The 14,528-nt window shown below is 48.4% G+C and overlaps 1 protein-coding gene across 1 annotated transcript in view; it reads left to right on the top strand.

Moving 5' to 3' along the window:
* TOGARAM1 (TOG array regulator of axonemal microtubules 1) overlaps positions 1-14,528 on the top strand; it is a 34,235-nt gene that overhangs the window by 3,040 nt on the left and 16,667 nt on the right. The window contains exons 2-13 of the mRNA XM_077783843.1: positions 2,629-2,634; positions 3,046-3,196; positions 4,109-4,243; positions 4,783-5,079; positions 6,265-6,743; positions 6,870-7,136; positions 8,361-8,581; positions 10,785-10,885; positions 11,489-11,569; positions 11,831-11,985; positions 12,792-12,966; positions 13,102-13,236. Coding sequence (XP_077639969.1) covers positions 2,629-2,634; positions 3,046-3,196; positions 4,109-4,243; positions 4,783-5,079; positions 6,265-6,743; positions 6,870-7,136; positions 8,361-8,581; positions 10,785-10,885; positions 11,489-11,569; positions 11,831-11,985; positions 12,792-12,966; positions 13,102-13,236 — 2,203 coding nt within the window. The remainder of the gene's footprint in view (positions 1-2,628; positions 2,635-3,045; positions 3,197-4,108; positions 4,244-4,782; positions 5,080-6,264; positions 6,744-6,869; positions 7,137-8,360; positions 8,582-10,784; positions 10,886-11,488; positions 11,570-11,830; positions 11,986-12,791; positions 12,967-13,101; positions 13,237-14,528) is intronic.

Genomic DNA, 14,528 nt, shown 5'->3' on the forward strand with positions numbered 1-14,528 from the left:
TTGGGTGGGAAGGGACCTCAAATCCCACCCAGTGCCACCCCTGCCATGGCAGGGACACCTCCCACTGCCCCAGGCTGCTCCAACCCCAGTGTCCAACTGGCCTTGGGCACTGCCAGGGATCCAGGGGCAGCCACAGCTGCTCTGGGAATTCATCCCAGCCAGGAATTCCCAATTCCCAATTTCCCATCCATCCCTGCCCTCTGGCAGTGGGAACCTGATTGGGCACAGGATGAATTGGAGTCCTGTTGGCCAGACCCCCATTACTGCAAAGGAAACTTAAAAGACTGGGGTGGTTTAATAGTGGAATATTTACCTGATTGCTGTAGTTGATACCTTTGCTGCCCCTTCTTCACTTCCTGATCCTTTGTCTCATCACATCTGACTGAAGCTCTCCTGGGCACGGGACACTGTCCTGTGATGCTGCTGACCAGAAAGAACAGCTGGGGCTGAGCCAGGGGGAATTTAGGTTGGATTTCAGGAAAGGCTCTTCCCCAGAGGGGCTGGCACTGCCCAGGCTCCCCAGGGCATGGGCACAGCCCGAGGCTGCCAGAGCTGCAGGAGCCTTTGGGCAGCGCTGCCAGGGATGGACAGGGTGGGATTTTGGGGATCTGGGCAGGGACAGGGGTTGGGGTGATCCCTGGGGGTCTGTCCAGCTCAGGATATTCCATGGATCTGACTTGGATGCAGGAGGTGAATTGTGTTTTCAGCCTGGGAATGCAAACCTGGCTGGTGCTCCCTGGGCTGGAGACATTCCAGGAGCTGTGTCAGGCTCCTGTCCCTGGGCCATGCTGCAGTCAGCATCTGCGTGGGCAGTTAGCCCTGGGCCTGCCCTTAGCTCCCTCCTTAAAGAAAATGCATTTATTGTGCATAAATCTCAGGTACTCGACTGGTTTCTGGACATCTCAAATATTAATTATTAATTCAGACATTCCTTTGAAATGAATTTGCTTAAAAATTAACTTATGGAGTCATTCTGTGGCTGAAGGGATGCATGGAAGTAGCTTAATGTTTAAAGCTGTTTCCCTGCCAGATTTTTAGGGTCCTGTTACAGGGTGGTTGTCCAAGGCTGCGTCTAGACTTTCCTGATCAGATAAGGTGTGAGTAAAACATGTGTAAGTTAATGTGTGCTAAAAATAAAAGGTAGATAAGGCACACTGACCTCAGGGGTTTGTCTGGCAGCCTCTCTGCAGAGCTGTGGGCTCTCCATCCCTGCAGTGTCCAGGTGTTCAAGGGCAGGTTGGAATATTGGATATTGCAGGGTGGAAGTTACCCCAGGGACACACAGACCCTGCAGGCCCTTCTCTGCTGCTGAAGGAACCTTTTGGTGCCAGAGGCTCCTTTTGGGGGGAAACAAAAACATTTGAACATTTCACTGGACATTTAAGCCCTTCCACAAAGTTCATGCGAGCTGTGGGATCTCCCCTCACTTCGAGTGGAATCTTCTCATTTCCATATTGATCTGATAACTGGAGAAGGTGATAGCTGGGCTTTGTGGAGTGGTCAAATGACCTGGGAATCTGATTTATGGAGCAAAAACTCTTTGTTTTCCAAGAGGGACACAGACGGTGACCAGTGTGTGGGATAAAGGTGTCCCTCTGGGACCTGAGCCCTGGTTTTTCTGGAGCTGGGAGAGGATTTTGGGGAGAGATTGTTCTGTCTTTGTGTGGTGATGGTCTCTTCCTGGGAGAACATTGCTGATGCTGCTGGTGGTGGATGAGGAGCACCTTTGGTGTCTCCCAGTGGCACAGCTCCACAGGGAGGGAATGTTTGCTGTGAGTCCAGCTTGGACACTGGGACTTGGAGCAGCCTGGGGGATGGGATGGGATGGGATGGGATGGGATGGGATTTAAGGTCCTTTTCCACCCAGACCATCCCAGGATTCCACCATGGGTCCCTCTCAAGGGTTGTGCTTTGATAACCAAGTTACCAATTCCTGTGGTGGATGGATTCATGTATTTCCCATCATTTGTGGAATTTGAAGGGATCGGAGCCCTTTGGAGAAATCCCTTTGCTTGGATCTGTTATCTGCCCCAGGGAAACATCTGGCAGCTTTGGGTTTGATGTATTTCCCACCACCAAGCCTGTGTTTAGTGAATTTGCAATGCTGTAATTATAATTTGGGTACAAGAAAGCAGAGTTTTCACTCCTGGGGCTGGGATGGGAGCAGCTGAGCAAAGCTGTAGAGTCATGGCAGTGTTGGAATTCATTCCTTCTGCATATGCTGCTTCATCTGTGTGGAAAAATGGGATGAAAGTTTATCCTGCACCAGCTCCTAAGCAGGAAATTCCCTCTATCCCAGCTGAAACCAGGCTGTGGTGATTTGCACAAGGAATATTTCTTTATGGACTGAAGGATCTGTGAATGGGATGATGTTTAGTGATTTCAGGAGTGGGAATGTCAAGGTCTCACATCTTTTTTCCCAACTTGTAATAACCTGGAATAAACCACTTCAGCATTTTCCTGCTCTTCTTTTCCTCCTGTGTCCCTCAGAAATGAGAAGAGAGTAAATACAGCTTGAGAATTATTTAAATCACTGATTTTGCTAATTAAATCAGAATCTATTTAAAGCATGACCTTTTCTTCGTTAAATATTGGTATTATTGAGATTTTCTCCCTACCTGTATCCAGTTCTCAGTAAAAGCTGCTGGTGTTGCCAGGCACAGTTTTAGACTGGAGTGTGTGGTTTGCAAGAAACTGTTCCATTCTGGGATTTTGGGTTTCTCCTGTCTATTTAAACACTTCCCTGTCTAAAGCACGTAATTCAAATGCTCAATGTTTAATCTTTGAAATTTAATTTTTAAAATAGTTCAATTCTCTACCAGTTTATTTTGTTGAGCTTTTTCCCCTTTCAGTGTGAAAGGGAAAACCTTTAACCTGTATTTTAGTAAGACCAGGAAAACAGCTAAAATGCTTTCTAATGCTTAAAACATTTGAACGTTGGGTCGGTGTGGAAGAGAAGCTTGTGTGGAAGTGTTTGTAACGGTGCAGTTTGCAGGAGCAGGGCTGGGCTTCATTTTGCACAGTTTATTTTGCTTTTCCCCACAGCTGGCTGATGATTTCCTGCACTCCCCGAGGCTGCAGCCCTCGCAGGGAAGCCCAGGCAGTGAGGAGCTGCTTTTCAGCAGGAGCAGAGCTTCCAGGGCTCTGTTGCAGCCCCGTGTGGAGCTGAACTCGGAGCTCTCTGCCCTTGGTGCTGGTGAGTGCAGGCACAGGCATGTTCTGGCTGCCAAGGCAGAATTCAGTGTTTCAGTCTGGGAAAGGAATCTGTAGAGAGAAAACCCATCACTCTATGAGGCAGAGATGTGTTGTCCCATGGGGAGTGAAGATAGAAGTGGCTTTTTGATGGAAACCACAACAATGCCTGCCACTCTGATGCTATCACAGAAAACCAATCAGCCAATTTGGATAGATCAGTGGCCTCTTGAACAGAAAAAACTGAATGCTCTCAAAAAATTAGTAAGTGAACAACTACAAAAAGGCCACATCAAACCTACAAAAAGTCCCTAGGATTCCCCAGTTTTTGTCATTCACAAGAAGACTTCTGATTCCTCGAGTTTACTCCATGACCTAGAGAAGATCAATGAAATCATGGAGGACACGGGGCATTTGCAACCTGGACTTCCTTCTCTTCACTGATTCCAAGAGACTGGTCTCTTGTTGCCGTATACATTTCAGTGGCCAGAAGGATCTGGGCAGCCTGGGCAAGACCAGACCTGAGGGACTGTCCCCACGGCCCTGGGCTCTGTCCTTGGCCCCTCTGGGGAGTCCTGGCCTTGCCAAGTCTGCTCCCTCGCCGTGGTTGGGTTTGGAGGTGTTTGCTGCCCTTCATTGTCACATACTCAAAGAGGGGATTGTTCCTGGGCTTCTTTTGCCCCCATGCAATTCCCAGCTGGAGCAGTGCCCTGGAAGAGCAGCCAGTCCTTTTCCCTTCTTCCTCTGAGCTGCTTTCTGAGGTTGCTTAGAGACTCTGCAATGAATTACTTGGAGTGTACTGAGTTTCACACTCAGCTACACAGAGTCTGCATTCCATAGAAAATATTGTTGGATATTCTCTGTTGGACACCATGTGTGAAGTACTGATTTGGTTCTTTGTGTTCTCTTTTGGAAGGTGCTCTGGGCTCTCAGCAGCCCCAGATTTCAGGGAAATGTGGGACACTTGGATACCCACAGGCACGTGGGAAGAGTGGCAGTGTGGGCTCTGATCTGCAGTTTTTGGGACTGAGTAACTGTCAGCAGGACAAAGGTACGTGGCTTCTGCCAGCGGCTTAACATCACTTTGGAGTTGTCTCTTTGTTCCTTTGCTTCCCTAAGAAATAGAAACTGTTATGGCCCCTCCTTCCTGTGAGACTTCATTAGTGGTTGTTAATTCACAGCCCCACCTTTGATCTCTTGTGGCAGCGTGTTAGAGAGAAGCTGCTGCTTCTCTGTGGGAGGGTCACAGCAGTGTTTGATCTACTTGCATCACTCTGTTTTTTGTCTGTAGCTCTCCAAAACATGCATGGGAAATCGATTCAAGACTTAAACTCACATTTGGAGGGGAATGCAATTTGCAGAACGAAGTTGGTTGATTTGTCTGCTTGCTTGGGCAAAACCTTCAGGCTTTGATTGCCTAGTGGTGCATTATTTCATGGGAAATTATTCTTATGATGGATGATTTCATTGGAAATTATTTTCATGGTGCATTAGTTCATTGGAAATCATTATTATGGTGTATTATTTCATGATAAATTCTTATTACAAGACCCAGTTACCACAAGCGCTCTTTTGTTTTCCTTTGCTCAGTTTGTTCCAGCCTCAGTTTTTCCAGCAAGACCCAGAGAAGTTTTTGCACTCAGGCAGAGCCCACCATGTCCTTCCAAAGTCCCAGTGCCAGCCAGGGCACCTTCATCCTGCCCTCCTTCCCCCTGTCATCCCCCAGGAACAGCCCCAAGCACCTCTCAGCTCCTGCTGCCCCTGCAGGGAAGTCCCAGGAGGATCCCAGGAGCCTCTCCAGTTCCTGGCCTCTCAAAAGCTTCCAGGGGCTGCCTAAGCCTGGTTGCCAGAGGCAGCTGCTCCGCCAAAAGCCAGGAGACAACACAGGTGGGAACGTTCTCCATGTGATAAAAAGGGATTTGGGGGTTGTGTTTTGAGGGATTTCTCAGTGGTCAGAAAATGCACAGTGGCAGGTGAGAGGGAATTGGGCAGTGCCTCAGGGGCAGTTAGGAATGGAGGGATTTATTGATTGATTTATTTACTTATGGCTTCACTGCTCACATCCCTGCAGGCTTCTCTTCAAAAGTGGAGCCTTTGATTTGTCACAAAGCAGAAGATGCTACAGCTCTGCTTTTCTTAATGTCTCAGGGCAAGGTCTGTCTTCCAACTCAAATAACCCCCAAAACGGAGCACTTTTAGGCAAAGTCAGTACAGAAACACCTGTTATTGTTCAAACCCCAATTAAGCCATGTGCAAGAAAAGAGTTACTCAGCGCATTTTGTGTTTTTGCCTCTTCATTTGAGTCATGGAATCCCAGAGTGGTTTGGGTTGGATAAGACCTTAAAACGGATCCAGTTCCAACCCCGTGGGTAAAAATACCTTTATTTTTTATTTAGGTTAAACTGCTTCCTGAGCACTCGGGAGGTTTCTGAAACAAAGTAACAGTTTCCACACAAAATTTTGCACTGATTAAAGAAATCTGTTTGAAATTTCATCTTCACTGAGACCCATATTTTTGTGCATATATAGAAAATTTCCAATTGAGTGCTTTGGGAATTTCCTGCCCTTGGCATGTGACTCTGCCTTGTAGATGCATTTATTGCTTGCTTTTTTATTTTATTTATGATTTACTTTTTATTTTTTATTTATTTATGATTTGATATTGTATTTCTCATTTACCATATGTTTTCCATACACATTTTGATTTTTTCTGGTTCTTTGGACTGCCTTTGTTGTTACAGCACCTTCCACAGAAGTTTGGGGATGAGTTTTTTTCTCTTAATGAAGAGAGTTAATTAATTTTTAAAGGGACTAAGGCCATGTGCATGGACTTTGGTGACCCTTGTGTGTCCATTCCAGCTGAGGATATTTTGATTCTATGTTAGTGTGCACATGCATGAAACACTTATGTTTCCTAAAGCAAGGAGACACTAAAATTGGAATAAACTGATACGTGAGCCTGCACAAGTGTGTTTTTAACACTCATTCCATGGCAGAAGGAGTTTTATAGATACAGAAGTGAGAGGTGAAGTTCGTCCTGGTGCTATCCCTGACAGTCTCTGTGTGTTCCAGGGGATAGCCCGCTGGAGAAGCATTCCCTGCAGCTGGAGAAGCCCCCCCTGCAGCTGGAGAAGCATTCCCTGCAGCTGGAGAAGCATTCCCTGCAGCTGGAGAAGCCCCCCCTGCAGCTGGAGAAGCATTCCCTGCAGCTGGAGAAGGCTCCCCTGCAGCTGGAGAAGCATTCCCTGCAGCTAGAGAAGGCTCCCCTGCAGTTGGAGAAGCATTCCCTGCAGCTGGAGAAGGCCCCCATGCAGCTAGAGAAGGCACCCCTGGAGCTGGAGAAGCATTCCCTGCCGCTGGAGAAGCATTCCCTGCAGCTGGAGAAGGCCCCCCTGCAGCTGGAGAAGGCCCCCCTGCAGTTGGAGAAGCATTCTCTGCAGCTGGAGAGGCAATCCCTGCAGCTGGAGAAGCCCCCCCTGCAGCTGGAGAAGCCCCCCCTGCAGCTGGAGAAGCATTCCCTGCAGCTGGAGAGGCAATCCCTGCAGCTGGAGAAGCCCCCCCTGCAGCTGGAGAGGCATTCCCTGCAGCTGGAGAAGCCCCCCCTGCAGCTGGAGAAGCATTCCCTGCAGCTGGAGAAGCCCCCCCTGCAGCTGGAGAGGCATTCCCTGCAGCTGGAAAAGCCCCCCCTGCAGCTGGAGAAGCATTCCCTGCAGCTGGAGAAGCCCCCCCTGCAGCTGGAGAGGCATTCCCTGCAGCTGGAGAAGCCCCCCCTGCAGCTGAGGACCACCCTGGGCAGAGCCGCGGGGCTGCGGGGCGCCCGGCCCGTGCCCCCCATCCCGCGGCTGCCCAGCCCCCGGGAGCCCCCCGGCAGCAGGGAGGGCACGGAGCTGGCAGCGGGGCTGGCAGAGCTGCAGCTGCAGCCTGAGGAGGTGGACCAAGAGGAGGTGGGTGAGATGGGATCAGTGCACTTTTCACAGTGCTCCCCATCCCGGGGAGCGTCCAGGGCTTTGGGGCACCCTGGGCTGGTGGGAGGTGTCCCCGCACGTGGGACAAGGTGAAATTCCTTCCAAAAGTTCCTTCCATCCCAAACCAGTCTGGGATTCTGTGAATTCCTGGCTTTGCCTTTCTTTCTGTGCTTTCCACCCTCTGGTTCCCACTGAAGGGAACCTGAGGTGTTAAACAGAGGAGAAATTTCTAAACAAAATATGAAAAATACTCAGCAAAAAGAGGGGATAATGCTGCAGCACGAAACACTAGTAATTACAGATTTTCCTGCTGATTTGAGTAGGATCTCTGCTTGCTGGACACTGATTGCATGATTTACAAGAGGTTTAGATGGGATATTGGGAAGGAATTCCTGGCTGGGAGGGTCTGGGATGAATTCCCAGAGCAGCTGTGGCTGCCCCTGGATCCCTGGCAGTGTCCAAGGCCAGGCTGGACACTGGGGTTGGAGCAGCCTTGGGACAGTGGGGAGTGTCCCTGCCATGGCAGAGATGGAATGGGATGATCCTTAAGGTCCTTTCCAAACCATTCCATGGTTCTGTTTTTAGTAAGTGCAGATTTGCTGGGAAAAACCTGAGGTCTCACTGTGTGTGCTGGCAGCCATCAAACCCCTCCTTTAATCCACTGAAAAGCACGGATTTGGTGTGTTCCAGCAGGAATCTGTCCCTGTGCCCTGAAGAGGGAAGCTGGGGCACAGCACTGCTGTGAAACCGTGTTTGCTTGCAGGATAATTCCTGTGAAATAAATCAGACAGCACTGACAGAACCAGAGCACACAGCCTTAAGCTGTGCCAAGGGAAATTCAGGCTGGATATCAGGAAGAAATTCTTTATGGAAAGAGTGATAAAGTTCTGGAATGTTCTGCCCAGGAGGTGGTGGAGTCACCACCCCTGGGTGTGTTTAACAAAGCCTGGATGTGGCACTGGGTGCCAGGGTTTGGTTGAGGTGTTGGGGCTGGGTTGGACTCGATGGTCTTGAAGGTCTCTTCCAGCCCAGGGATTCTGTGTGAAGCCAGGAGAGGGATCATTATAATTGCCCAAAAACCGTGTGTGTGCTGATCACACTGCCCAGCAGGGCCTCGTGCACCCCATGAACAGACCTCATTTAGCTGCAGAAAGCTTTTTCCCTCTGCAGTGAGTGTCCCTGTCCCTTCTCCCCGCTGTGCAGATGCAGAATTCCCTGAGGTCCCTGCGGAACAGCGCGGCCAAGAAGAGGGCAAAGCTGAGCAGCAGCATCGCCGACCTGGAGAGCCCCGACTCCGGGGTGAAACTCGAATTTTCCGGGGACTGCCCCTCGCAGGGCTCCTCCCCCACCGGCGAGAGTGGAATTTCCAGCCAGGAATCCCTGGGCTCCCCCGTGGCCACGCTGCCCCCCAGGAGGAGAGTGATGTGAGTGTCACTTGGTGTCACCTCAGCCTGGAAATCCCCGCACAGCTTAGTGAAATCATGATTTTAACTGCTACGTGTTTAATAGAGGATTGCGTGCTTAATAGCCTGATTTTTCTCTGTGAATTATGTTCCTCTCTAAAAAGACAAGAGCTGCTAAATGACATTATTCTGTTTTTTTCTGGCTTCTAACATGAGGCTGCAGTAGGCAGGGCAGGGAGGCAGTGCCAGGGGCAGTAAATATTTGATAAAGACATTGCCTGGCACTGCAGGAACATTGCCAGAGCTGAACGGGGGAGTGAGAAGGACAAGAGGGAAGAGGAAGGATAAGGTCAGGTTACTGCAGCTTGGAAATTGAATTGGTTTTGTTGAGAAGAGGAAGACAATGCAGATGTTTCTTATTGTGGATCAAAAGCTGGTTCCATTTATTCCTGAGAGATAATTGAATTTAAAATGCCTTCCCAGAGCTCTCCTAAATAGAAATTGGGTGGTGACAAATGCTGCTCTGATTTACAGGGCAGCAACCCAGTTGGTTATGAGCAGTATAAGCTATTGTTTAATGAAATAAAAAGAGTTTTGAGGAATTCTGCAAATTTGCCAGTCCAAAATCTCCTCTCTGCTCTGAGCCAATGATGAAGCTCTTGGTAGCTCTTCTCTGAAGATATTTCTGTGTGTACTAAAAGCAGCTTTTGTAGATGCACAGAATCCCAGAGTGGTTTGGGTTGGAAGGGACCTGAAAAATCACCTAATTCCAGCCCTGCCATGAGCAGGGAATCTTACATATAACTGACACAGAACTGCATTAACAACAGAAAGCAAAACAGGAAATGTAAAAACCAAAGGGATTTGAGGCAGAAGGAACCTGCAGTGATTCACAAACAGAAGGTTTTCTGTTGTGCAGCCCAGAACTAATTTATATTCACATCCCTTCCTGGTGTGCATTACTGCTGAATCACATTTTTAAAAATAATCTTTAAAATCCCACATTCAAGTGCTGAAATCCTTCAGAAGTCAAGTGGAGCCCTGGGTGTGCTGGTTTGTGTTGTTACAGGACACGAAAAAGTACAACACGAGCCACCACGATGACGAGGTAAAAAAAGGAAGTTTGTTTATTATTTTGACTCTAGGTTTTATACTTTTTTAAAGGTGATAGTGGATTGGAGAGTGAATGGGTTACCTCTTTAAAGACATTGGATAAACTATTAGTATATTAAATTTTTCTACCTTTACGAAGGAATGTAAAACAATATGTTGTTTATAGAAAATGTGTGGGAAAGTTTTTTAACAGAATGTAAACTTAGAAGGCTTTAGAAAATCTTAAGAATCAAGGTAACAGGTTGGGCTGAGCCATGCTCTGTACAACATTGCCACGTCCATTATCCAGTGCTTGGTACTTCACTGCATCCTCAGCCAGGGGAGTTCTGAACCAGCCAGGAGGAGAGGAGAGACCTGGCAGTCACCTGAGATAGGACAAGAGTCCATCCCAGGGGATGCTGAAAGCCTTGGAATGCTCAGAAAAATGCCAGGGGTCAGCTCAGGGGGTTTGTGAGCACTGGCACAAACTGACATTGTCTATTCCCAAAATCTGTGGCTGGGCACCAGGAATGGGGGTTTTGGAGTATTTGCTTTGGGAAGGGTTTGGTTTGTCTGCTGATAAACTGCCATGAGTGATGGGACACAGGAATTAGGGACATTACTGGAGCTTGGGCCTTCCCCTGGACCTTAAAAGAGTCTTTAGTTGTGGGTATTACACTGGCTCTGGGTTTCATCTTTCATATCCAGAGAATCATTTTAAATTTTAAGTCATTTAGAAGTTGTTCTTGTAGATAAGAGCATTTTCCTGGTGAATGTCTCTGCTGAGCTGGGAACAGCTCATCCCTGTTGTGGCAGGAGGATTTGGTCACTGTCTTTGGCCAGGTTGGATCCAGCATCATCAATCCCCAGGCCAAACAATTCTTTACCTTATGGGTGTTTCCTAAATTTAGTCCTAGTGTAAGGCTTTTCATAAGGGTTTTCTTGAGGGTGTTCTTCATAATGGACCTGCTCATCAAATAATTTCCACTGAATTCTGTTCCTGCTCAGTGTGAACATTTGTGGGAATACTGGAAATAGTTTTGCCACAGAGAAACTGAAATCTGTTGTTGTTTTTGGCATGACTTTGACTGTTGTGCAGAATTGCACCTATACAATGTGCTTATCTGAACAGGTCAGACACTTTTCCAGCACTTGGCAGCAAATCCCATCCTGCAAAAGTATCTCCAGCAAGGCCCAGAGACACAGAGGGGGCAGAGCATTCCCCCAGCACAGGTATGTTCCTGTCGATACTCACCTGAGGAACCTTGGTGTGGGCAGTGAGCCCACATCCCCCAGCTCTTAACAAATGGAATTTCCAGCTGTTCTGGGGCCAAACTGGGATTTCAGGGTGCTCAGGTGAGGAGATCCAGGCTTGCAAGCAGCTCGTTTCCAGTGGGGAATTGAGGTGAAGTGCTGCTGGTGTGTTTCACCCTCCCAGGGCAGTGCAGGTGGGATTATTTGTGTTTAATCAGTTTTGGTTCTACTGCATGGAGGAAAGGAGCTGAGGGAGCTGTGTCCACAGGCTGTCCCTCCATCCTTGTCCCCAGCCCCTCTCCAGCTCTCCTGGAGCCCCTCCAGGCCCTGCAAGGGGCTCTGAGCTCTCCCTGGAGCTTCTCCTCTCCAGGGGAGCATTCCCAGGCTGGCTCCAGGCTCCTGCCAGTGGGATGTGAACTTCCCTCATGTGGGTGTTCAACAGATCCTGCTGCCTTCAGTAACCTGGCAATGCCCTGGTTCAGGAAAGGGATCAGTCAGATGTGGGGTGACATTTTAGGAGGATGAAACACATCCCAAAGCATGACCAACACGACTGACAGTGAATGCTCTTTGTGCTTTCAGGCCCTGCAGAGTCAGTGTCTGGTTTTGCACCCAGGAACCATCTGGGTTTCACATCTGAAGACGTTGCTGTTGTTGGCAGAGGTACTACAGACCCCAAATCATCCTTTGTGTCTCTTTGAGTCACGAAATGAGGGAAAATGTGCCTTTCTGGAGTGGGAAAAGAAGATCTGTACAATGTTGTAGATTGTTCACAATCCCCAGTTCAGTGGGAATACAAAGAATTATGTTTGAAAGTGTTGCAGTTCCTGGATAGACACTTCCAGTCGTGGCATCTGTGGAATGAGATGGTTTGCTGTCCCTTCCATCCCAAAGCAGTCTGTGACTCCGTGTTCTGCCCTCCAGGTGTTTTTGGGAGCCCTCCTGCCCCAGCTCCCATGCCCTGTGTGGCCAGTGAGGATGCCCAGGATGCCAGGGAGGGGGCAGAGGCAGCCCCAGGGAGAAGCTTCCAGCAGAACAGCCCTTCCCATTCCCGTTGCCATGCAGGGAATGAAGGAGAGGTAAGCACTGCCCAGCCTGGGGGTGTGGGGTGCAGCCTGCTCAGTCACACTCTGTGTTGGGGCAGCAGGAGTTTGACTGGAACAGCCACAGCCTTCGAGCTGCTGCTCCTGATTTTCTTTTGGTGCCACCTGGATGGCAGATGGATGTGCCAGGAGCTTCCCACCGTGCTCAGATCCCTGGAGAAGAGCTGCAGGAAGGAGTGGAGCTGGGAAATGCCCCCCCTGACTCCCACAGCACAAGCAGATGTGGAAGGAGGGGTTGGCTGGGTTGGATCAGGTCCGGTTTTCCTCATGGATGAATTAATCCAGCTCCAATCAGAAGTTTTTCTTAAAAACCTTCCTGAATATTTGGCCATAATCTGATCTCTGAGGAGTGGTGCTATTTGTTAAAAGCTATTTGCAAATGTAAATGGAGCAAGATTTATCTAAGTGAAATGTGATACAAAGTCAAAAAAAACATTGAAATGGAACTCCTTCTGCAAGCCTTTAAAATAACATTTGAAGAATACTAATACTTGAAGTTTATGATTAACAATGTCTTAATTTTCTGATTTCCCCTGAACATGTGAACCCTTGGCAGGATCAGATTCAAATCAGTAAATTGATTAAATTTACTAAACTGAACATAAATTTAACTGGATTAAATTTATTTGCTGAGTTTTCCTGGGGCACAAAAGGTGTCATAAACACAGGAGAGAGAGAAGGGTCAGATCAGAGAAAATCCTGCTTTTCCATGCTGACCTTGGCCAGCATGAGGAACTGGGGAATCAGTTCTGGGGTAACTTATGCATGATTTTATTTTGCAGATAAAAGTGACCTTGTCAAAATCTGCTCAGGAGAAGCTGAGGAGGAAGAGGAAAGAAGACAAAGAACACAACCATAAAGAGCAGCAGGAAGGCAAAGATGTGGAAGGGAAGGAGGAATTCCCTTGGGAAAGGATTAGACTGAGTATGAGTGAACCAGAGAAACTCACAGCAGAAAGTGAGGATGAGGATTTGTCTTAAATGAATATTCCCTGTTCAATGCTGCTGAAATGGAAATTAGGGCTGGTAATACTGGGTTTTAACTTGGTTTTGGTTGATTTTATTGTAATTCAGACATTTCCTTCTTTCCTAGGGTTTAATCTCTGTGGGGATTTATTGACATCGCCAAGAAATGGATCTTTGTCCTTAGAAAATGTGGCCTTGAACCCTCCCCTGAAAAGAACATCCAGTTTGAAGAGGTCAAAGTGTTCATCCTTGCTCGATTCTGGTAAGCTGGGACAGTAAACTCTTCACATATTTGTGCAGTGGAGTGGGACAATTTCAAAATGTAATCTATTTGTGCAGTGAACAGCCTGAGGTGCTTGGGAAGATCAGTACTGTGGGGCTGGGGCTGGAGGGGTTTTAATGCCTCACTGGGGATTCAGCTGATTGTTTTTCATCTAGAATTTGTTAGGGAGATTCATGAAACATCAGAGGGTTTTAGTGTGATCAGGATCTGAAATTTTACAATGCATTAACAGCAGACTGACTCCCTCCTGTCCCCAAAACCCCTTTTCTGGGTACATTTTGGCACTGAATTGCCTTTAAAATATCCAGTAGGAAAATGTTAAGAGTAGAAGCTCCTACTGATGGTGCTCAAAAGGTGGCCAGAATTTGTCTAGTGTCCCTTCAAGGTTTATGATGTTATTAGCACACTGTGCACCTGTTTTTACATTGAACAACCACTACCTTTGTGTTTGTGACTCTTAAAAGCAAAGGTTGTGTGCAAAATTGAATTTACATGAATTAAACTCTGATTGAGGCTGCCCCTGGATCCGTGGAAGTGTCCAAGGCCAGGGCTTGGCCTGGCATGGTGGTGATGCCTGAGGGGCCTCTGGAGCAGAGGCTGGGCAGAGGTCAAGGATAAAGCAGGGATTTATTAAAAGCCCCCACAGGACACACCTTGGGCAGCGCAGGAGCCTGGCCAAGGCTGCACCCAAGATGGACCCTGGGTCAGGAGTTCTCACACTTCTATGAGTTTTGGTCCTTTCCACACTGGGGTTCATTGCCCAATTCCAGCTCCAGGTGCTGCAGTCCCACCTCCCAGGTGGGAGGATTGTTCTGTGTGCTGAGCTGGTTCTGGGCTGGTTCAGGATTGTTCAGTGTGCTGAGCTGGTTCTGGGCTGGTTCAGTATTGTTCTGTGTGCTGAGCTGGTTCTGGGCTGGTTCAGGATTGTTCAGTGTGCTGAGCTGGTTCTGGGCTGGTTCAGGATTGTTCTGTGTGCCTGAGCTGGTTCTGGGCTGGTTCAGGATTGTTCAGTGTGCTGAGCAGGTTCTGGGCTGGTTCAGGATTGTTCTGGGTGCCTGAGCTGGTTCTGGGCTGGTTCAGGATTGTTCAGTGTGCTGATCTGTGAGCAGAGCTGGTGGCACTTGTGTGGAGCTCAGAGTTATTCACCAGTGCAGTGCAGAGCCTGGGAGACACGGGAGCTGAAATGAAGGCACCAGTTCCAGGGAGGTGGCCCTGCCCACGGGTGGCATTTGAGCCCCTTCCAGCCCAGACTCTGGGACTGTGTCTTGTGC

The sequence above is a fragment of the Lonchura striata genome, chromosome 6 (assembly GCF_046129695.1).
Source record: "Lonchura striata isolate bLonStr1 chromosome 6, bLonStr1.mat, whole genome shotgun sequence".
NCBI classification, from domain to species: domain Eukaryota; kingdom Metazoa; phylum Chordata; class Aves; order Passeriformes; family Estrildidae; genus Lonchura; species Lonchura striata.